At 41.9% G+C, this 23,926-nt stretch overlaps 2 protein-coding genes across 7 annotated transcripts; both read right to left on the bottom strand.

Annotated features, from left to right (window-relative positions):
• Nucleotides 1-1,200: 1,200 nt before the first annotated feature.
• LOC124033247 (cholesterol 25-hydroxylase-like protein) lies at nucleotides 1,201-7,841 on the bottom strand. 2 transcript variants are annotated; one of them, XM_046345232.1, is made up of 2 exons: nucleotides 7,209-7,841; nucleotides 1,201-1,974 (listed from the first exon to the last, which is right to left on the bottom strand). In XM_046345232.1, the coding sequence occupies exons 1-2, from the start codon at nucleotides 7,649-7,651 to the stop codon at nucleotides 1,518-1,520; spliced, it is 900 nt and encodes a 299-aa protein (XP_046201188.1). In that variant the 5' UTR covers nucleotides 7,652-7,841; the 3' UTR covers nucleotides 1,201-1,517. The 2 variants fall into 2 exon arrangements, with proteins under 2 accessions (XP_046201188.1, XP_046201189.1); XM_046345233.1 differs by having other exon boundaries at nucleotides 7,171-7,359.
• Nucleotides 7,842-9,752: 1,911 nt separating this feature from the next.
• On the bottom strand, nucleotides 9,753-23,175 carry LOC124034158 (erlin-2-like). Of its 5 annotated transcripts, none has more exons than XR_006838528.1 (13): nucleotides 22,651-22,829; nucleotides 20,392-20,499; nucleotides 20,134-20,215; nucleotides 19,385-19,431; nucleotides 19,197-19,258; nucleotides 17,386-17,511; nucleotides 17,137-17,210; nucleotides 15,962-16,020; nucleotides 15,449-15,540; nucleotides 15,139-15,228; nucleotides 14,133-14,212; nucleotides 13,512-13,754; nucleotides 9,753-11,721 (listed from the first exon to the last, which is right to left on the bottom strand). XR_006838528.1 is itself a non-coding variant. In XM_046346945.1 (13 exons), exons 2-13 carry the CDS (start codon nucleotides 22,689-22,691, stop codon nucleotides 13,581-13,583), a joined length of 1,035 nt encoding a protein of 344 aa, XP_046202901.1. In that variant the 5' UTR covers nucleotides 22,692-22,726; nucleotides 23,037-23,157; the 3' UTR covers nucleotides 9,753-13,580. The 5 variants fall into 5 exon arrangements, 3 of the variants coding, with proteins under 3 accessions (XP_046202901.1, XP_046202902.1, XP_046202900.1); XM_046346945.1 differs by adding an exon at nucleotides 23,037-23,157 and having other exon boundaries at nucleotides 9,753-13,754; nucleotides 22,651-22,726; XM_046346946.1 differs by lacking the exon at nucleotides 22,651-22,829 and adding an exon at nucleotides 23,037-23,175 and having other exon boundaries at nucleotides 9,753-13,754.
• Between the last annotated feature and the right edge of the window lie 751 nt (nucleotides 23,176-23,926).

The raw sequence follows: 23,926 nt of genomic DNA, 5'->3' as shown, positions 1-23,926 counted from the left end.
CAGCAGCGTAGCCTAGTGGTTAGAGCGTTAGATTAGTAACCGAAAGGTTGCAAGTTCGACTCGCTGAGCTGACAAGGTACAAATCTGTTGTTCTGCCCCTGAACAAGGCAGTTAACGCACTGTTTGTAGGCCATCATTGAAAATAAGAATTTGTTCTTAACTGACTTGCCTAGTTAAATAAAGGTAAAAAAATGTTTTGTCTCTACGTTATATTGGCATCGAACATGTCACCCTCCCTAGGAGAGGGGGTGACCTCGATAATTTTGTCTCCCTCACCAACTTCAAACATCTGCTATCTGAGCAGCTAACCGATCGCTGCAGCTGTACATAGTCTATCGGTAAATAGCCCACCCATTTTTACCTACCTCATCCCCATACTGTTTTTATTTATTTACTTCTCTGCTCTTTTGCACACCAATATCTCTACCTGTACATGACCATCTGATCATTTATCACTCCAGTGTTAATCTGCAAAATTGTAATTATTCGCCTACCTCCTCATGCCTTTTGCACACAATGTATATAGACTCTCTTTTTTTCTACTGTGTTATTGACTTGTTAATTGTTTACTCCATGTGTAACTCTGTGTTGTCTGTTCACACTGCTATGCTTTATCTTGGCCAGGTCGCAGTTGCAAATGAGAACTTGTTCTCAACTAGCCTACTTGGTTAAATAAAGGTGAAATAACTTTTTTTTTGTTAAAACGAGAGGCTGCCTGGATAATATAAAGACCCTTGCTCCCTTTGGTCTCAACGTAGACTTTGCTCTGAAGCCATTCTTGTGATTATTGTGATTTTGCTACTGTAAATGTTTGTAGGCTTATGTAGCCAAATTGTATCCATGATCATACGCTATCCATTTATGATTTTTGTATGCTATTTTAACATATGAGAATTAACCAATGATGTCAGGCCACACCAAGCCATGATTACAGACACCTGCATGTGTCTTTTGACACTATATAAATGAGTCACCCCGCAGTGTTTGTCATTATACCCTGATGAAGACAGCTTGTCTGTCAAAACGTTGGACATGACATTTTTGCATCTGAGTGTAATGGATGTGAAACTGCTAGCTTAGTTAGCGGTGTGCGCTAAATAGCGTTTCAATCGGTGACGTCACTTGCTCTGAGACCTTGAAGTAGTAGTTCCCCTTGCTCTGCCAGGGCTGCGGCTTTTGTGGAGCGATGGGTAACGATGCTTCGAGGGGTGACTGTTGTTGATGTGTGCAGAGGGTCCCTGGTTCGCGCCCGGGTATGGGCGAGGGGACGGTCTAAAGTTATACTGTTACATGAGCTCCTAGAGTGTGCGGCTGTCCTTTATTTTCACATTTAGCCAAATGACCAGCATTGTCTCTTTATATCTAATGCTTGTCAAATATTCCATTTGAGTCAACATATAACCACCTGTAATTTACAAACACAAGTACACATAACCCATGTGTTAGCCTGTACTCACTGTACTAATGATGCTACTTAAGATGTCAGTTCTTTGTTTGCTTCATAAATTACATTCATTTTAACACATGCAAGCGTGTGCGCACACACAGTCAGATCCAAGGCTCTTCTTTCTTCTCCTTCTCCTCATTGTCCTCCCTCCATGTTTACTCCCAGCCTCCTCCCTTACCCCCAGGTAGGTCCCACAGAGCCAGTCCCAGTGCCTGAAATAGGGGGCATAGTTCCCCCTGTAGATGTGGTGGTGTGCCTGGTGGAAGGGGGCCCCTCCGAAGCAGGGCAGTAGTCTATGGATAGCCCAGGGCAGGTCGTAGCCACAGTGGTCCTCTATGGCCAGCCAGGTGTTGAGCAGGTGGAACAGGGCCTCACTCAGAGGGTGGCAGCCCACCACCCAGGCACTGCTCAGGGCCAGCATCTGCAGGGAGAGTAGCTCAGCCGGGCTGGCGTCCTGGGCAGTCAGGGCGAAGGTGATCCGGTTCTGGTGATGAGTCTGGTGGACCCTCCGATACAGCCAGGGAACCCTGGGGACCATACAGACAGAACTTGTGTGTTTGGTAGGCAGTCAGGGACAAACCTTATGTGCTCCTTCTAGACTCTCTACATGAGGGTCGTCCGAGGTAAAGGAGAATTTGGCTTTTTTACAATATAATCTCAATATAATTTTCCATGTAAATAGCATGTTATAGAACGGTCCGATTTAATTTGTTTTTGAGAAACTTGGTGTGTTTCCAACCAACTGACTGCAGATAAAAATCAGTGCGTGATGATGTAGTGCACACAACATTTTATTTTCGCTTAAGTTTTCATTGTACTTAATAAAAATCTAAAAGTTCAGTGTTTCCATTGCATTTTCAACTCCACCGATAGTTGTATCACAAAAACTGTTTCGTTGATTAGCAAATTTGCCTATTCTGGTCTTGGCACGTGTGCACTAGACAAGAGCTCACCAATACAGTAAGGTACGCTATGCTGGTAGACTAGTCTACATGATGAGATTATTATAGATAAGAGAATATTTTTATTTGTCAAACTGCAGTCAAGCATCGATCATCATGTCACCAGAAAATGACCCTCGATACCAGGCAGTGTCAGAGGAAGGCTCTAAAATTTGTCAAAGACCCCAGCCACCATAGTCATAGACTGTTCTCTCTGCTACCGCACGGCAAGCGGTACCGGAGCGCCAAGTCTAGGACCAAGAGGCTTCTAAACAGCTTCTACCCCCAAGCCATAAGACTCCTGAACATCTAGTCAAATGGCTACCCAGACTATTTATATTTGCCCCCCTCCCCTCTCCACACCGCTGCTTCTCTCTGTTGTCATCTATGCATAGTCATTTTAATAACTCTACCTACATGTACAGTTGAATTCGGTTTACATACACTTAGGTTGGAGTCATTAAAACTAGTTTTTCAACCACTCCAAAAATGTATTGTTAACAAACTATAGTTTTGGCAAGTCGGTTAGGACATCTACTTTGTGCATGACAAGTTATTTTTCCAGCAATTGTTTACAGACAGATTATTTAACTTAGAACTCCCTGTATCACAATTCCAGTGGGTCAGAAGTTTACATAGGTTTACACTAAGTTGACTGTGCCTTTAAACAGCTTGGAAAATTCCAGAAAAGTATGTCATAGCTTTAGAAGCTTCTGATAGGCTAATTGGCATCATTTGAGTCAATTGGAGGTGTACCTGTGGATGTATTTCAAGGCCTACCTTCAAACTCAGTGCCTCTTTACTTGACATCATGGGAAAATCAAAAGAAATCAACCAAGACATCAGAAAATAATTGTAGACTTCCCCAAGTCTGGTTCATCCTTGGGAGACATTTCCAAACGCCTGAAGGTACCACATTCATCTGTACAAACAACAGTACGCAAGTATAAACACCATGGGACAACGCAGCCGTCATACCGCTCAGGAAGGATACGTGTTCTGTCTCCTAGAGATTAACGTACTTTGGTGTGAAAAGTGCAATCAATCCCAGAACAACAACAAAGGACCTTGTGAAGATGCTGGAGGAAACAGGTACAAAAGTTTTTATATCCACAGTGAAACGAGTCCTATATCGACATAACCTGAAAGGCCGCTCAGCAAGGAAGAAGCCACTGCTCCAAAACTGCTATAAAAAAGCCAGACTACGGTTTGCAACTGGGGACAAAGATCATACTTTTTGGAGAAATGTCCTCTGGTCTGATGAAACAAAAATAGAACTGTTTGGCCATAATGACCATTGTATGTTTGGAGGAAAAGGGGGGGCTTGCAAGCCGAAGAACACCATCCAAACAGTGAAGCACGGGGGTGGCAGCATTATGTTGTGGGGGTGCTTTGCTGCAGGAGGGACTGGTGCACTTCACAAAATAGACGGCATCACGACTAAAGAAAATTATGTTCATATATTGAAGCAACATCTCAAGACATCAGTCAGGAAGTTAAAGCTTGGTCGCAAATGGGTCTTCCAAATGGATAATGACCCCAAGCATACTTCCAAAGTTGTGGCAAAATGGCTTAAGGGCAACAAAGTCAAGGTATTGGAGTGGCCATTAGAAAGCCCTGACCTCAATCCTATAAGAAATTTATGGGCAGAACTGAAAAAGCGTGTGCGAGCAAGGCGGCCTACAAACCTGACTCAGTCACACCAGCTCTGTCAGGAGGAATGGGCCAAAATTCACCCCACTTATTGTGGGAAGCTTGCGGAAGGCTACCTGAAACGTTTGACCCAAGTTAAACAATTTAAAGGCAATGCTACCAAATACTAATTGAGTGCATGTAATCTTCTGACCCACTGGGAATGTGACGAATGAAATAAACGCCGAAATAAATCATTCTCTCAACTATTATTCTGACATTTCACATTCTTAAAGTAAAGTGGTGAACCTAACTTATCAGGGGCTTTTTACTAGGATTAAATGTCAGGAATTGTGAAAAAGTGAGTTTAAATGTATTTGGCTAAAACTGTACATACTACCTCAACTAACCGGTGCCCCCGCACATTGACCGCACATTGACTCTGTACCGGCACCCCCCTGTATATATTGTTATTTTTTTGCTGCTGCTCTTTAATTACTTGTTACTTTTATCTCTTATTCTTATCCATATTTTTTAAAACTGCACTGTTGGTTAGGGGCTCATAAGTAAGCTTTTCACGGTTTCACCTGTTGTATTCGGGACATGTGAAGTTCATCATAACTTTTTTTTCATCTGTAGCCTAATAAACTGCATGGTATCCCAAATCATAGTAGGAGGACCACACATTATTTATATATATATATATATTTAACCTTTATTTAACCAGGCAAGTCAGTTAAGAACATATTCTTATTTTCAATGACGGCCTGGGAACAGTGGGTTAACCGCCTGTTCAGGGGCAGAACGACAGATTTGTACCTTGTCAGCTCGGGGGTTTGAACTCACAACCTTCCGGTTACTAGTCCAACGCTCTAACCACTAGGCTACGCTGCCGCCTCCGAGTTTACTTCGATATGATAGTTATTATATCAATATTTGTACATAAAGGTGTTGCCACCACCCTTTCTCGCATTATTAATTTTACAGACACAAAAAGATCTCACCATGTCGAACGAACAAATGATCTGTCGGCATTTACAAAATTGTACTGAAACTACCCGTTTCTATCACAGCTGTCGTGATTTTTTATATATATTTTTACGGTGTAAAAATATAGGACGCTTGGATTGCGTCCTACCTGACAGGTCGCTCCTACCAGGTGGCGTGGCGAGAATCTGTCTCCTCACCACGCGCTCTCACCACTGGTGTCCCCCAGGGCTCTGTTCTAGGCCCTCTCCTATTCTCGCTATACCCCAAGTCACTTGGCTCTGTCATAACCTCACATGGTCTCTCCTATCATTGCTATGCAGACGACACACAATTAATCTTCTCCTTTCCCCCTTCTGATGACCAGGTGGCGAATCGCATCTCTGCATGTCTGGCAGACATATCAGTGTGGATGACGGATCACCACCTCAAGCTGAACCTCGGCAAGACGGAGCTGCTCTTCCTCCCGGGGAAGGACTGCCCGTTCCATGATCTCGCCATCACGGTTGACAACTCCATTGTGTCCTCCTCCCAGAGCGCTAAGAACCTTGGCGTGATCCTGGACAACACCCTGTCGTTCTCAACTAACATCAAGGCGGTGGCCCATTCCTGTAGGTTCATGCTCTACAACATCCGCAGAGTACGACCCTGCCTCACACAGGAAGCGGCGCAGGTCCTAATCCAGGCACTTGTCATCTCCCGTCTGGATTACTGCAACTCGCTGTTGGCTGGGCTCCCTGCCTGTGCCATTAAACCACTACAACTCATCCAGAACGCCGCAGCCCGTCTGGTGTTCAACCTTCCCAAGTTCTCTCACGTCACCCCGCTCCTCCGCTCTCTCCACTGGCTTCCAGTTGAAGCTCGCATCCACAACAAGACCATGGTGCTTGCCTACGGAGCTGTGAGGGGAACGGCACCTCAGTACCTCCAGGCTCTGATCAGGCCCTACACCCAAACAAGGGCACTGCGTTCATCCACCTCTGGCCTGCTTGCCTCCCTACCACTGAGGAAGTACAGTTCCCGCTCAGCCCAGTCAAAACTGTTCGCTGCTCTGGCCCCCCCAATGGTGGAACAAACTCCCTCACGACGCCAGGACAGCGGAGTCAATCACCACCTTCCCGAGACACCTGAAACCCCACCTCTTTAAGGAATACCTAGGATAGGATAAGTAATCCTTCTCACCCCCCCCCCCTTTAAGATTTAGATGCACTATTGTAAAGTGACTGTTCCACTGGATGTCATAAGGTGAATGCACCAATTTGTACGTCGCTCTGGATAAGAGCGTCTGCTAAATTACTTAAATGTAAATGAATGTTGATGGAAATGTGGTTATTCATGCTATTTTAATGTTGTTTGACTTGGTTTGCGTATTACCAAATTTGCTTGAGATGATTTTAACGCAACACCGCATCCAAGTTACTTGACATAAACATTTCAAAAAGCTGTCAGTCAAGGCGAAGCCATGAGTATAAGCTCCCCGCCCACTCAGCCTGTCTTTTCAAACTTACTGGTAGTTAGCCACGAGAGAAAAAGTACCTAAATAACAATATATATATATATATATAGCATTTCCATCCAAACACATATTGTGGGTGATATTTTAGACACTCAAAAGGCTATTTTACATGGGAATCAGAATGACTGTTTGGGACATTTAGTGTATTTGAATTATATTACCAATATTATAGGTGCAGAAGAGGTTTGGCGCATGTATACTTGGTCAAAAACAATACTTAGGTTTTTTCCAGACAATAAAACAAATATATATATTTCACCTTTAACTTTCCAAACAATGCATTTAAAATCAGTTGCATATGTGACTTTTTATTTAGACCTTTTTAGGAAGTACATAGGCCTACTGGCTGTAACGGCAGTAATGACGATAGTTGTTCAGCGAAACGACATCCCTTTCTAATTACCGAATGTATTATGACAGTATTCAGCTTGAAAAGCTGGTGAATCTTCACATTCAATGTCTCCTGAGTCCAGTGGAGGCTGCTGAGGGGAGAACGGCTAATACTAATGGCTGGAACTGAGCAAATGGAATGGCATCAAACACATGGAAACGTCAAACACATGGAAACCATGTGTTTGATACCATTCCAGTTATTCCACTCGAGCCATGACCACGAGCCAGTCCTCCCAAATTAATGTGCCACCAACCTCCTGTGCTGTAAACCCAGGTCCTGGTTCAAGCTTACCGATGCATGGTATAATGCCATATAAAGAACAGCGCATCAAATAAAAGTAGGCACGCGATAACCTCCCCAATGAGCAGGCTGCATGATGGCGCGACTTCGGGAAATCTTGGACTCCTAACTCTTTGATAAAGCGCGGTGGCTGGGAGAACAGTTGTCAGGTATTTCAGAAAAATCCTCCAACAGCAGCCAACCCATCGCTGCAAACACAACAGCAACGGTTCAGCGGTCCTCGAGATCCTGTAGAGATTTATCCGTGGCCAGAAACATCCCAGCGCTTCAATGGTTAGAAAAGGTGTGCAGAGGAGAAGGTGGATGAGGAAAGCGAAGCATGCGGGCAGGAAAGGTGACGTGAGGAACTCCCGTTGTGCTCGCAGATCATCCCACAGCGGCTGGAGCAGCAGTCCATCTGGGTTCCCATGTTTTAGAAAAGTACTAATATTCATAATACCAGCATACGAAGGCTTATTTTTTTAATCAAACAAAAAATGACCATCATGAAGTGTTCTCCGCATTTATCCAAGTGTGTTGGCTACTACTTTGTAATAATGTAGTCCATGATGTAGTTTCTTCAATTCACTCTCTTCAGCTGACGGTATGCATTTAGTTTATGCTCGAGTGCCCAATTAAATACTTATTTTCTCTTCCACAATGGTTGACAGAACACGATTGGCTGTCGTTTGGTGGGAGGGTAATAGAGCCACAGAAGCAGTAAATGTTTAAAAAAAATCACATTCCAATTGATACAAGTCAACAGCACAGCCTGGTCTCATAGACTATAGGTAAGATAGTAAATGTAAATCTGTACCCTCCATTTAGTATGATACAGTATTTTACATTTCATATGGCATGCATTAATTTGTGGATCTCCATCATCCATTTTGTATGATAGTTAGGGGTAGGTAACATAGTACATCTACCTCCCTCCATTTAGTGTGATATGTTACGAATTCCATTTTTTATGGCTAATGTTAGCTAGGTGGCTAACATTAGCTAGGCTAGGGGTTAAGGTTAGCTAACATGCTAAGTAGTTGCAAAGTAGCTAAACAGTAGTAAGTCATTGCTAATTAATAAAAATGCTAATGTGGTCCGTGATGAGATTCAAACATGCAACTGTTGGTTTGCTAGACGTTCAGGTTACACGCCTACTCATCCACCCTGACCAACTACCCTCCTTTAGTTTTTGCCTTATTAAGTAACCTTCTGTCTTATGTAACCATACCAAGCGTAGCATATACTAATTTCAGTGTCCTGTATTTTCATTTACTATGTTACGTCTAGTGTATGCTACCATGCTGGAGTCAGATGGTTTCACATAAGCATCTTGCGTGGGGCCCCTCTCTGGAACAGGGATATCTGAGTCTAGTCAATGTGTTCCATTCAAACTCAAAGCCTGTGATAATTTTATGGGAGTAAAGCAATTCATGTGACAGACCGACTTCAGATAAAGATTTTAGCTTTGTCATTATATTGTTTATATTAAAATCATCTTATTTTATATGACCACATGGAGGGCCAGAGATAATTACAGACACCTGTGATAATCTGATGTACCCAATAAGGGCACTATATTTCATGTGATCAAATTTTTTTAAACTTGAAAGTTACCAAGTTCTGGTAGTTTACCGGTAGCTTCGGAAGTTACCAGTAATATACCCTCCCTTTGCAATCCTAGACATGTCTCATGCTTGAAATGACCTCTACAAGCCTGAATCTGAAGCAGGGATATTGGCACCTTGGGTCCTACCTACGCAGTCACAGACTTCTGATTGCACATCCGGCATACCTGTTTGGGAATCTATGGGGTTTCTCACAGGAGATAACATGTGATTGAACTTTCAGCACTTGACAGCGTACACCAGGTTATCAAGTCATCTTGAGGCGGCAGGTAGACTAGTGGTTAGCCCCTTGGGCCAGTAACCAATAGTTTCGCTAGATGAAATCCCCCAGCTGACAAGGTAAAAATCTGTCGTTGTGCCTCTGAACAAGGCAGTTAACCCACTGTTCCTAGACTGTCATTGTAAATAAGAATGTGTTTTTACTGACTTGCCTAGTTTTAAAAAATCAAAAAAAATCATAGTGCTACATTATGAAATACTATACTTTTTATAAAATGTTACTGACTTCTTCTCCTGGACTTCATTCCCTTCATAATTTCCTCCCCTTTATATGTAACTCCTTTATGTTTTCTCACCAGTTGGTATTGTTCTTGTTTACCGGTGTGTAGCCTTAAGGAATTGTCTCGTTAATGGTTTTGTTGTTTTATTAAACATTTCACCTGCACCTGAAATTGGGTAACTTCTCTTCTCCATAACATCTGAAATCCAGTCCACATGGTGTGCAATAGTCTGAATGTCAGTCAAGATGTGAATCTATCATAGTTTAAATAACATAAGCAGATAAATATAATTTTTTAATAGACTGTGTGGTATGTAACTGTCTACCCCTACTAAATTGCAAAAATCAAGATTCAGTCTCTCGTTTGAGAGATGTGAAAGGGCAATGTAAGAAAAAGGCAATAAAAACAGACTACATTTCAAGACAAAGTACCTTGTTATCAAAGATAAACATTTAATCGTGTAAATCACAAAATGGATTTCTGATTCACAATAACATCAGTGAGCGAGTGCAAAAGAGTCTCCTTCAAGTCATAATCAGTCAAGTCAACCTGAGAGAGTCTAACAAACAGTTTACACAGCCAGAACAAACCAGTGTTACATTGAGAGAACAGTTTAATGCATAGTGCCTCTCAAACAAGTCATTGCTTTAGTCAAAGCGTTGGTGAAAAACATACAAATGATTCACCCCAAATGAACTCAGTCCAACACTACACTGAGGGCACCAGTGTGTGAAATAGTCAAAAAGCTGCAGTTGCATCTTTCATGAAAACCCCATTACATGTTTATACCATTGACTCATCCTTCCAATATGAATGACTAAGACAAGTCAGCTTTTGTTTGCTTTTATGTAAATAAAATCACTTTAATAAGAAAAACCACTATTGTTTTTTTCTTTCCACCATTCCTTTCCATGGAAGATGACAGAGATTTTATTTGGAAAATAACAAGAGGCCTGGTCCAATATTCAGCCAACATGCGTCACAATGACGAAATTAATATATATGGACATGATCTGTCATGACTCGCAGATGAGACGCAGGCGATAAAATGTACTGTTAAAACACGCACCTGTAACGCACTCAATGTCAGGAAAAACAATGTTTCCATGTAGAGCCTGTATGAAATGCCAAGCAGATAACGACAAAAGTTGCTATTTTTTATTGAATACTGAACTGGGAGTGGTTGGACAGGGCATCAGACTGTTAAATAGCGCTCTCTGGCCGGCTTCCACCCAGTTACTCAACCCTGCACCTTACAAGGCTGTGTACATAGACATGGTCACTTTAATACTGTTTACATACTGCTTTACTAATTTCATATGTATATACTGTATTCTATTCTCCCGTATTCTATTTAGTCAATGTCACGCCGACATTGGTCAACCTAATATTTATTTATTTCTTAATTCCATTCTTTTAGATGTGTGTATTGTTATGAATTGTTAAGATACTACTGCACTGTTGGAGCTAGGAACACAAGCATTTCACTACACCCGCAATAACATCTGCTAAATATGTGTATGTTAGCAATCAAATTGGATTTGGTTGGTATCACCCCTTCACCAAATCATGGGGATAGGCAATAGCAGAGGGTTAAGATGGTTCATCAATGAGTGTGAGGCTTGTATTGCATGTAGAACTTTTTGTATAATGTACAATTAGATAATGTCACAAATCCCAAATTCCCAGGAAGATTTGATGCTGAAGATAATTTATAATACTTTTATAGTGAGTCCCGAACCCTTTTCTAATGTCACCCCCCTTCCCTTCCCTTTCCTTCCCAAGCAAAACCAGGAGAGTTTCAGCCCAAAGTTTGCCTCAGTTTCAGAAAAGGTATCCATCTGTGTAGTTCAATAACATTCCTACAACATTTATAGTCAATACCAGAAAATAAAATGTAATGGTTTAAAACGAGTGGCAAAGCACGAGACCAACCGTCAAACACCACTAGCAGAACATGCTTTGAGTGTAGTGTGGTTTGTCAAGTTGTCGTTATCAGAGTTGTTCATCTGTATCCCTCATACTATGACTACTACTGACAGAGAAGCCATTGCTCTCTCTGTTCCAGCATGGGACAATGTTCCCACTCAAGGAGAAGCTGGTTTCTCAACATCTCAATTCTAACAGATACTCTGTTGTGTCTAGGACACTCTCTCAAGAGCAGACATGAATATAATGGCCTTTTGCCCAGCATAATTACAGATAATTGAGAGAAAACAAGTCAACCTGGACTTTTCTTGAGTCAAAAAACAATTGAACATCAATGCTCACTCTCTGAAACAGAGGTAAAGTCATGTTCATTCAGTGGGCTAGTTAAGATCTGTTACATCTGCTATTGTGAGACGATCCGGGTGAGATAAGGTGAAGACACTCAGCCAATTCATATGGGAGAGGGATCTGTGTGAAGAAACAAGGCATTCCAAACAATGTATTGTGTATGATTAAGTAAATGAATCATTAATAATGTAGTTAACCATACACAACTATATCTCTGCACACATCTCTCACACACTTACTGTATTATGAGCTATGCAACACATAGAAAAGACATGAAAGTGCTACCAATTAAATGAAGTCACAAAACATACATCATACACTTGCAAAAGTTCAATTAATGTTTAAAATGTCCCAAACCACACTGTTACATTCAAGATATCATTGTTTCGCCTACGGTCTGTTGTAGGGCTAGTAAAACCTCCGGTCCAGGGTAGCATCCCAAAAGGCACCCTATTCCCTATATAGTGTACTATTTTTGACCAGAGCCTTATGGGTAGTAGTGCACTTATGGGTAGGGGTTCTACTAAGCTGACCTGGAATTGGTCAAACCATGGATCAGTTAGCTATTTGATTTCGAATTTTAGGCCCCTGTAGGTATCAAAAAAATATAAACAAAAATTTGATTAAATATTTAAATTTGAGCTTTAGAAATTCCATGAATAACACATTCATAAATGGACAAAAAAAGATGGGGAAATCATAAGGAATAAGGTTTTGAAGTGTCTGTCCCATATCTAGGAGATATAAGAAAGATCAGGAAATATATATATTTTTTTGGACACATATTTAACCCCTTTTTTTGTAGGCACAAAACCACCTCCATACTTCCATTCATTTTTTAAACCGGTCCCGGGTTACCTGCTAATGGGCAGGTATGTCTCACTGTCTGGGTGTTCTGCAGTAGGAGTGGATAGAGGCAATCACCACAGCTGTAACCCTGTGTTAGTGGCCAAGTGAGCATTGGACAAGACTGACTTTATGAACAAAATTATCCTATTTACACTTTGTAGTACATTTTGACACTAGAATAAATGTTTGACTAATATAGATGCCACATATGCCATTTTCTAATCCGAGAAGTTGTTTGCCTTCAGTTGCGCTTTAAAAAGTCAATCAGTGGTAGAACAAAAATGTAATGTTTGGTAAAAAGATGAGGGATGGGGCTGGAAGAATGTAACCACTAAAATGAATAAACAGAGCTATGGGTCATGTTGAGGCTATATAGTGTGTTTACATTTACTTTGTTAACAAACACTGGAGTAAAACAAGCATATATTTGGGGTTCTGATGGGGTACGGCAGCTGACCTAAGCTCATGGGGCATTTATAAGTTATATTCTTCAATAAGGTACATATCATTAATGTATAACTCCAAAAATGAATGTAGCAACTGCTGGTTGCCTCTTTTAAAGTATCTGTGGACCAGACTTCTATGAAATATGACCTAGAATTAATAACACGAGTAAAATAGTTTTCCTTCCCAAAAAATGGCAATTAAGCAGGTTAGAAAGCAGCGTTCATGTGTTTGTATGGTGTGGGCATAACCCAACAGAATGGTGTGGCCGTATACTGGTCATTAAAAATATTCATGCTAGTAGACCGCTCATTGGCCAGATCAGCCAATAAGACATCATGTTTTGAGGAAATAGCAAGCATTTTTAAATGTTTTTAAACTGACTTTTTGAGGTGGGGTTTTTGAAGTGTTTTTTTAAAAACATTTTTAAAAGTATAAAGTTCTTTGGCCACAAATATGAATAAGACAAGTCAAAAACATTTTGGTATGAGTTAACAGAATATTAACTTTTAAAACTGAGATTTTCACTGGCCAGATACTTCAAAAATAGTAGTGCACTATATAGGGAACAGGGTGCCATTTGGGACACATGACCCAAGGCTCATCTTTCACCCCACCTTGTGGCTAGCATGGGCCCAGCTCCACAGCTCCAGCCCTGGGATGAGTCTCTTCTCTTCTCCTTTCCATCAGTCTAGGTCTTGTATCTGTTCAGTTAGGTCGTCCATGGCATCAGAGGCCTTAGTGGAGGAGGGGCCAGAGTCAACAAACATCTGGGGGATCTTACTCCCAAAGTAGATCTTACTGTTAGCTGCTATGGCCTGGAACTTCATAAGCTGCAGATACTCTGGCGTCAGCTTCAACTGGGAGTGGAGAGAGAGAGGGCGGAGAGAGAGGGGGGAGAGAAAGGAAGGAGGGGGTGGAGATAGAAATGGAGGGAGAGAGGAGAGAGAGAAGGCAGAAGCCAGTGATGAATGCCTGGATTGTCCTGTGATACTGTTAGATTGTAGCCTGAGGAGGGAGTGTGTTCTCTCTCACTCTTCCAGCCAGTCTGAATTCACTCCCTACCACCTCGCCTTGGCTCTAACCCTTGGATATTTGTAGATCTGCATGGAGGAAGCAACATGGAGGGAGCTGAGAAATCTTTCACCACCCTGATTATACAGATCTTTCAGATCTGCAAACGTGGAAGGGTTAGGGCCAAGGAGTACCGGCGGTTCCTCTCAGTATGGTCCTCTCACCTTATTGGCCTCGGCTGCTCTCTCTGCTGTGTAGAACTCTGCATCGGCCCTGGCCTTCATCTTAGCCAAGAATGCTCCATCTGCAACCCAGGGGTAAGACGTCAAATTGTGTTGACGTCATCTAAAATATTATCAGCTGGCGGGTAGACTGAAAACATTATTTCAACCGGTGGGTTGGTTCGCGGTTCAGACATTTGAAAATCAAGATAATACTTTTAAAAACCCAGGAGCTTGTTGTGATACAAATTCCATTCTGAGTGGCGAGGCAGACACAAGGCTACCAGCCACGCATTGAGAGTGTGTCGAACCGGGAACTGTCCCCCATTTGTATTGTGCTAAAACATTCCAATTTGTCTACGCCAGAGCTTATGTTCCCTCTCCCCACGTGAGAATACGACAAGTTTACTTTCCATGGATAGCCTAGCACATGCCGAAAATGTCTAACGTAGGCCTAGCCGGAGAAACAAAAACAAAGGTTACGATAAGGGAATAGGCTACAACACCATCGTGGTCTGAAGACAGGAGGGAGCAGTGACGGGGTATGTCTAAATGTATAGCTTTGAGCTCCCATAGTCAATCCTCAGGAGACTACTCTTTCTACCATCATGACCCACAGGGAAAAGGACAAAAATGTAGAGCATCTTAAAAGCCCAGTTATGCCAGCATGCCATTTCACTGACCAGTGGCCTAATGACAATTATAAACTGGGTGGTTTTAGCCATGAATGCTGATTGGCTGAAAGCCGTGATATATCAGACCGTATACCATGGGTATGACAAAAGCATGTATTTTTACTGCTCTAATTACATTGGTAACCAGTTTATAATAGCAATAAGGCACCCCTGGGGTTTGCGGTATATTGCCAATATACCACAGCTCTGTATCCAGGCACTCCATGTTGCAAAGAACAGCCCTTAGCCGTGGTATATTGGCCATATACCATACCCCCTCTGGCCTTATTGCTTAAGTATACAGTCTTATTGTTTTGCCAAACACACATACACACCTTCAATTTCAGAGATCCTTTTCTCTGTTTCTTTCTCCATGATTTTCTGGCTAAACTTGATTTCAGCCACTTGAGCTAACTTCTCTGCCTCTGTAGAGCAGCACAGGGAGGAGACAGGAAATGAGCCTTACATTCTGGGATTTAATGAAAAAACAGGTAGAATTCCTCTTAAAAATTAATTCAAGAAAACAGACTTACAGTTATTTGTTTATAAATGTCATGTATTATTCTAAAATGTCAGTTTAATATTTTTTTCTGTGAAAATGTAAAGGTCATAGTGCGTTAGTGTCTGACCAATCACATGACTGACCGATCACAGCCCTCTTCCGCTCTGTCTCCGCTTCCTTCTCCACCACCTTCTGAGTCTGAGCAGAAATCAGAAGCTTTGTCTTCTCAGCCTCCCTAAACGCGCGCGCACACACACACACACACACACACACACACACACACACACACACACACATTAAAGGTGCGTGCTAAAAGTTGGTTAATATCTTTCTCCAGTCCCACAGCATGTGTCCTATCCCTCACGAGAACATCGTAAAACAACAGCCAGCATGTTAACATGGAAAAAAATACCATCATCAGTCCCATTACTAAATCCCTCCAGATGGAAGTGGTGAGTGTCCCAAATAGCATACTATTCCCTATGTAGTGCACTTGTCAAAGATCATGCACTATAGAGGGAATAGGGTGCCATTTGGATACAACCGGGTTTGAGGAGAATGAATACAGGACGGAAGGGGGTTGGGGGTTTTGGGAATATGGAGCATTGCAGTGTTCTAGAACGTTTCAGTGTTACACAGCCAACTGTTCTACTCACATCATCTCGTAGTTTCTCCGAATGCTCTCAGGAATGTTGGGCTTTGTGACTCGGACTGCCTATGGTCAAGATTGCCAAAGCACAACCGTGAAAAAGAAGGGTGACGGAGAGATGACCGAGATCATATTGAACATTTGTTTTACTGTGGAACTGCAAGTCATTACATGGCAATAAGAGGCATTCCATCACCAGGGAATCATCTAGGCTAAATGCCAAACGACACACTATTCCCTTTGTAGTGCACTACCTCTGATCCAGCCCCATAGGGCTCTGGTCATGGGAATAGGGTGCCTTTTGAGCACAAAAGAACCAACGCAATCTTACTCCTCCCCAAACTCTTTCTGAAGTGAACTGTAGTGTTATTCGTTCCTGGCAGAACCTACAGCTGTTATTGTAGTTTCTTATAGAGGATTAATGAGGACAAAAAGCTAAGTGTTTAAACCTAGAGGTGCCTTAAAACTGTAAAGGAATGAGCGGGGGTGGGGTGGGGGAGGAAATTATTATTCCTCTCCCTTTCTCCATCTCGCTCTCTCATTTTTGAGTCTGACAGAATCGGTCATCGTTTTCCAGTCCAGATATTGCAACATGGATCTGTTCTGTCTATTATCTTTCATTAAGTTTTAGCTAGTAACTGAAGTCCTTCCAGGACAGCTTAGCAGCCCACTCATCGCCTGGCATTCATTATCACAATATGGAGCCTCAAAGTTGAGGAACAGTATTCTACTTTAACCTTACACATTACTTTAAATTTAACCCCGTTTCCTGTCTGCCATTCAACCCCCTGTGTGTGTGTGTGGCTCTACCTGGATCACACAAGGATAAGTGGATTATCAACCCGAATCAGAAATCAATGAGGTAATCCTTGTATATAAATAAACAGTTATGAAACAGTACTCACATAACATGGGCAGTTTCAATGTTCAAACTGCTCATGATATTGTTAAATGAGTATTCACCATCAATAACATATGTATATGCAAGGATTCTCTACAATTCCATCCTCCCATCGCTCTTCCTCTCCCAGTCACACAAGGATAAGTGGAGTATCAAGTAAATCAAATCAATCATCGGAATTCCTTGCCTATAAACCTTTAGTAAACATTTATACTGGTATGCAAGGATTCTCTAAGATTGGTTTGTTGTCTCTTCCTCCTTCCATGTCTCCTTCCCAGTACCTGTATGATGAGTCCAGGAGCCATGCAGGTCAGATCCTCCTGTAAGGTCAGCTTCAGGTTCTCATCTATCTGGTCTGAGGAGGGAAACCAGCGCGCACACACACACACACACACACACACACACACACACACACAATACAGTATAGTACTTTTGCAGTTGTAGTGCACTATGTAGGGAATTTGATGCCATTTGGGACCACCCAGAGACAACACTAGGCCTTTAAAACCCTTTGAATATTGATTAGTTACCGAACAAGCCGATGTAGACCTCCTGTAGAGAGTGGACACTGCAGAACTGGTTGAGCTCATGGTGAACCTTGTTGAATATCAGGGCCTTGTCGTAATCCGCTGTGAAGTTCCTCACTATATCATAAACTGTAGAAGAGAGGCGAAAGAGTTGCTGTGAAGTTGCTCACTATACCATACACTGTAGAAGAGAGGCGAAAGAGTTGCTGTGAAGTTGCTCACTATACCATACACTGTAGAAGAGAGGAGAAAGAGTTGCTGTGAAGTTGCTCACTATACCATACACTGTAGAAGAGAGGAGAAAGAGTTGCTGTGAAGTTGCTCACTATACCATACACTGTAGAAGAGAGGAGAAAGAGTTGCTGTGAAGTTGCTCACTATACCATACACTGTAGAAGAGAGGAGAAAGGGTTGCTGTGAAGTTGCTCACTATACCATACACTGTAGAAGAGAGGAGAAAGAGTTGCTGTGAAGTTGCTCACTATACCATACACTGTAGAAGAGAGGAGAAAGAGTTGCTGTGAAGTTGCTCACTATACCATACACTGTAGAAGAGAGGAGAAAGAGTTGCTGTGAAGTTGCTCACTATACCATACACTGTAGAAGAGAGGAGAAAGAGTTGCTGTGAAGTTCCTCACTATACCATACAGAGAAAGGACAAAGAAGAATGGCTACAGCACAGGAGGTTGGTGGCACCTTAATTGAGGAGAACGGGTTCGTGGCAATGACTGGAGCGGAATAGGTGGAATGGTATCTCATACATAAACACATGGTTTCCAGGTGTTTGATGCCATTCCATTTGCGCCGCTCCGGACATTATTACAAGCCGTTCTCCCCTCCTGTGGGCTACAGTAATATCCCTTTCACACCAAAACGTTTTTCCGCCAACTTTACCATACCGCCAATGTTTTCCCTATCTTTTCTTTATATCTGAAAGTTAATCAATTACATTTTATTTTTGATATAGTACCGTATATCCTATGTGAAAGCAGTATAAAGTAAGTAAGTAGTAGTGGCTACAGTAAATACGGAGCTTGGTCCGAGCCTGAACGGTCCATAAGGCAGAAGCCTCCTGTATCCTGTTTCTTAGCATCAGGCAGCTTGATGTAACACCCCTTGGACCGGAAGCTAGTCTATCGCAGGGTTACAGTAAGCTGTGTTCAAAATGGTTGCCAAGTACTAGTGTTGTGTTCTAGACCACCTGAAGCGAGACTGATTCAAGACCGGAACAAATAGAGTCAAGATCAAGACTGGAGGGGGATTATAATTGTGTCAAATTGGCAGCATACGAGTTCAAAGTGTTCACTATTTCTGTGTTCACATTTTACAACAACATATCGATTCTTTAGAAATTCAGAATGGTGAGAAGAAAAGAAAAGACCGGTCTCACTCACTACAACACTGCTAAGTACACAACCATCCCACACCAGGCTGCCCCCCCACCCCTTACATCTGTCATAACAAAAGAGACTTGGAGCACACTTTGAGAGAACATGGAGTAAACACAGTGTTTAAATGTGTCCAGACGCCTTTCACTAACAGAACCGGGAACTTACTAAACAGTTTTATTTTTACTCAAACACAGGTTGGAAAATGAGTCTCCCATGAAATGATGGTGCAGAGGACAACACACTGTCACAATACATGGGTTACACTGGTTTTGAAACAATGTAGCATATATACTAAGGAAGGATTTGAACATCAGGCATGTTATGTCACAAGTAAGATCAGTTTTTAGTTTTGTGTTGAGAGATAAAACTCGAGCACCGTGTCAAAATTGCTCCAACGTTGGATGTTTTGGCTTATGACTTTACCTGCTGAGGGCACCAGGTAGTTCACCACTTCTATCCGGTCAAAGTAAATCATCACTCCCCCACTGAACAAATAAAACAGAATGTAACTAGACATACATGCAATACAGCCTCAAGAATGGAGATAAAAGTAGCCGGTAATCTTTTCATCCATGAAGTTTATTTCGGGCATTGACGACATACAGCCCTACCTTGTGCCACATGGTACATTCTTCACTTCATCCGTTTGTAGAGTGGTCTACAAAGAACAGAAAGAGAAGGCGTTAAACACTCGATAAATACATCATTTCTGCAGGGCTCAATTCAATAAAACCTACATTCTAGTATTTACACAGTAGCTATTTTCCCTCATGGTCCAAAAACTCTTGACAGGTCTTTGGGCGGCAGGTAGCCGAGCGGTTAGAGCGTTGGGCCAGTAACCGAAAGATAGCTGGTTTAAATACCCGAGCCGACGAGGTGAAAAATCTGAGCTAGGCACATAACCCTAATCTACCCCAGGGGTGCCGTACTACTATGGCTGACCCTGTAAAACAACACATTTCACTGTATGAAAACCTGCAAACCTACCAGGGGTGTATTCATTAGTAGCACACTCGTAGCTAAATGTTATGTAACGGAAACCGTAACCTAGATTTACTATTAGACAAATATAGGCAGGTTCCTCCCCGTTTGGTTCCTAGTGAATAGACTCCCATCATAGATTTGCTGTCACTTTTCAGAATAAGAAGTGTGCGGGCACAGGGTGACTTTTTTTTTAAACAAGGAAACTGCCTAAACTTTGCAGTTGGATTGAAGTCCAGCCTCAGCCTTTGTCCTACTACATTTCACCTCAGACACCTCTGAGACCAGTCAGGTTTCAGTTCCCCTCTTTGTTCAACTACATTTCAGCCTAAACCCCAGCCAGACCAGTCATGCCCAGAGCCTAAGACATCATTCTTACCTGCACAGACTTGAAGTTAGTGATGAAAGGCATCATGAGGTGGAACCCAGGGTTACTGGTGGTGGTCAGGAGAGCTCCTCCCCTGTGGAACACACAAGTCAAGGACACATTTAGGTGGGAGCAACATAACAAATGTTGCAGATAGATCTGCCACAAATAGAGATGATATGATTCCTTACTCTGCATGCATGTTGAAGGGACATGTCTGTGCTACATAATAATAGATCCATTTAAATTAAGACATAACATAAATCTGACCTGTAGTAAACTCCAGTGTGTCCCTCCTCAATCTTGTGAACAGAGGCGAAGAGAGCAGCGCCACCAATCGCACAGATTATTGAGGCAATGGCACCCAACTGTGCCATCCTGGGAAGAAGAGGAAGAATAAACCATTTGTTTTTTAAAGGATTGGCATGCATAATGTTGGACATAGAGGATGGATGAATTAAATAATAAGCAAGCATACAGTGCATTCGGAAAGTATTCAGACCCCTTGACCTTTTCCACATTTGGCTATGTTATAGCCTTATTCTAAAATGCATTAAATCGCCCCCCCCCCCCTCATCCATTTACACAAAATACCCCATAATGACAAAGGAAAAACATGTATTTCTTTGCAAATGTATAAAAAAATAAAAATCTAATTTAAGTATTCAGACCCTTCACTTAGTACTTTGTTGAAGCACCATTAGCAGCGATTACAGCCTCGAGTCTTCTTGGGTATGATGCTATAAGCTTGGCACACCTGTGTATGTGGAGTTTCTCCCATTCTTCTCTGCAGATCCTCTCAAGCTCTGTCAGGTTGGAGTGGGAGCGTCGCTGCACAGCTATTTTCAGGTTCAAGTCCGGGCTCAGGTTCAAGTCCGGGCTCTGGCTGGGCCACTCAAGGACATTCAGAGACCTTCGACCCAGTCTGAGGTCCTGAGCAGGATTTCATCAAGGATCTCTTTGTACTTTACACCGATCATCTTTCCCTCGATCCTAACTAGTCTCTCAGTCCATGCCACTGAAAAACATCCCCGCAGAATGATGCTGCCACCACCATGTGTCACCGTAGGGATGGTGCCAGGTTTCCTCCAGAATGCCGCTTGGCATTCAGGCCAGAGTTCAATCTTGGTTTCATCAGACCAGAGAATCTTGTTTCTCATGGTCTGAGAGTTCTTTAGGTGCCTTTTGGCAAACTCCAAGCGGGCTGTTGTGTGCCTTTTACTAAGGAGTGGCTTCCATCTGGCCACTCTACTATGAAGACCTGATTGGTGGAGTGCTGCAGAGATAGTTGTCCTTCTGGAAGGTTCTTCCATCTCCACAGAGGAACTCTGGAGCTCTCTCAGAGTGACCATTGGGTTCTTGGTCACCTCCCTGACCAAGGCCCTTCTCCCCCAATTCCTCAGTTTGGCCGAGCATGCAAGCTCTAGGAAGAGTCTTGGTGGTTCCAAACTTCTTCTATTTCAGAATGATGGAGGCCACTGTGTTCTTGGGGACCTTCAATGCTGCAGAAAGGTTTTGGTACCCTTCCCTTGAACTGGGCCTCGACACAATCTTGTCTCTGAGCTCTACGGACAATTCCTTCAACATCATGGCTTAGTTTTTGCTCTGACATGCACTGTCAACTGTGGGACCTTATACAGACAGGTGTGTGCCTTTCCAAATCATGTCCAATCAATTGAATTTACCACAGGTGTACTCCAATCAAGTTGTAGAAACATCTTAAGGATGATCAAATTGAAATAGGATGCACCTGAGCTCAATTACAATTCTCATAGCAAAGGGTCTTAACACTTAAGGTATTTCTATTTTTTTTTTTTATAGATTTGCAGACATTTATCATTTTTTACTTTGTCATTATGGGGTACTGTGTGTAGATTGATGAGATTATTTTATTGAATACATTTTAGAATAAGGCTATAACGTAACAAAATGTGGAAAAGCGAAGGGGTCTGAATACTTCCCGAATGCACTGTTGATACCTTTCACTGAAGAGTTGAAGTCTAATCTAATACATAACCTATTCTACCGCTTTTACAAAAATGTTGTTTTAGTGTAGCAAATAGTAATCTTACAAGTTCTGGATGTTAGGACAGTTGATTAGAATAGAATCAGCTGCATGTAGTTTAAAACAACACCTGAGCAGAGCATTCTATTTGTAAATAGAAGGCTCTGGATGTGAGATCATTCAGCTGGCAAAAAAAACACAATGTTGTAAAACATTACTCAAACGTTCTGTGCCAGCTAGGCATGCTGCCGTCAAGGTAAACTCCTATTAGTCAGGAAGAAGAAGCTTAGCTGAGACATCAGCAGGGACTGACCTTACAACATTATAAGAGGATTGACCAAGAAAGGCATGGAAACTTCTCGCCTGCCTCACCTCACTCCGAAAACATCAACAACTGAAGCCTGCCACAAGTTATTAGTCTGTGCACAGCTACAACAAGAATCATATTAAGATACTATAGTGATCTTGTCTAGACAACTACAAGTCAGTCAATCAATCAATGACAGCATGCAGTCTTTTCATACCAGGTCGTGAAACTCGAGCTCGCACGTGAAGGTTCAGTCATCTTTGGTTCAGTATCTTTGGTTCCACTTTCTAAGTCTAACATGGAGAAGTTGTTTCACTTTCAGTTGACAGAATGCTGACAGCTAAACATGAATTACCTAGCTAAGCGCCCAGTCTTGGATTTACTCATACACCCCTCCCAGTAACGCAAAACAAGATAAGCCAACTACGTAACAGGCATTGTGCAACAACAGTTTAACGTTAGTTTGTTAAGCTATCTTTAGTTCCTACAGAGGATGGTATCTAACCTACATTGACTAAATATTTCACAAACATTGTTGTTGCATGTAACGTTAGATACTTGAAAGGCCATTGATAAAAGTGTACTCGAAACCCGTATTATTACCTGTATTATTACACGAGGTGCCTCCTCCACGGTAAAAAAAATAAATAAATAAAAAAACATATACGCTAACAACATTTGCTAACACCTAGTACAAAGTTCACTTCCTCATTTTGCGTCATGCGTCATCAGCTGGGCGTTCTTCAGTGCCTTTAGAGGAAATATCCTTCAAAACCGGTAGAGGGCAACAAAGACTATATCAAAGAAAGCTAAATATTCTGACTGTTATGTAGTTGTTTCTGTGATTTAAAAAAATCATATATCTAGGTTTATGAGTTTTCTATTAATTGTGGCATTTATATTATGCATTAATACAAGTGTACTGATAAGTAAATTGCTACACTGTTTGCTGTGATACAATAGGGCAGAGTTGCTTTTATATTACTGTAACAAGGTAGGAACCATAGTTTTGGTCAGTGCTTCACAGAGGATCATAATTAGTGGGGAACATGTAATGGTATAAAACCACCCCTGGTAATATAGACTGTCCAGTGAGGGGATTTGAGTAATGCACAGTAATGCCTCCCAGGCATGAGCTCTGTGCCCCGTTTTGTCCGAAGTGATGTTAAAGTGATGTAGATTAAGCACGTGGGTTAATGAGTAGGATTCCGTGCTTCATATGCAAAAGTGATTATTTTTTATTTAAAAAAGGCTTTTATCTGCCTTCCCAAAATAACTATTTTGAAAATTCAAATAGACACTACCATTCAAAAGTTTGAGGTCACTTAGAAATGTCCTTGTTTTTGAAAGAAAATCACATTTTCTGTCCATTAAAATAACATCAAATTGATGAAAAGCGTTATCTCTGTCCAGTGTCTGTGTTCTTTTGCCCATCTTAATCTTTTCTTTTTATTGGCCAGTCTTGAGATGTGGCTTTTTCTTTGCAACTCTGC

This window comes from Oncorhynchus gorbuscha, linkage group LG04, assembly GCF_021184085.1.
Source record: "Oncorhynchus gorbuscha isolate QuinsamMale2020 ecotype Even-year linkage group LG04, OgorEven_v1.0, whole genome shotgun sequence".
Classification (NCBI taxonomy): Eukaryota; Metazoa; Chordata; class Actinopteri; order Salmoniformes; family Salmonidae; genus Oncorhynchus; species Oncorhynchus gorbuscha.
This window is presented reverse-complemented; position numbering and strand designations above follow the sequence as displayed.

What these genes read in the sequence shown, in the direction of transcription:
- LOC124033247 (XM_046345232.1), bottom strand. Translation starts at nt 7,651, where the DNA reads ATGAATATTAGTACTTTTCTAAAACATGGGAACCCAGATGGACTGCTG. An exon ending in TGGCATTATACCATGCATCG is followed by an intron (nt 1,975 to 7,208) that starts GTAAGCTTGAAC and finishes TATGGTCCCCAG; the next exon opens with GGTTCCCTGGCTGTATCGGA.
- LOC124034158 (XM_046346944.1), bottom strand. Translation starts at nt 22,733, where the DNA reads ATGTTAGACTTAGAAAGTGGAACCAAAGATACTGAACCAAAGATGACT. An exon ending in CACACTGGAGTTTACTACAG is followed by an intron (nt 20,216 to 20,391) that starts GTCAGATTTATG and finishes TGTGTTCCACAG; the next exon opens with GGGAGGAGCTCTCCTGACCA. An exon ending in GAGCAGCCGAGGCCAATAAG is followed by an intron (nt 13,755 to 14,132) that starts GTGAGAGGACCA and finishes CTCCACTCCCAG; the next exon opens with TTGAAGCTGACGCCAGAGTA.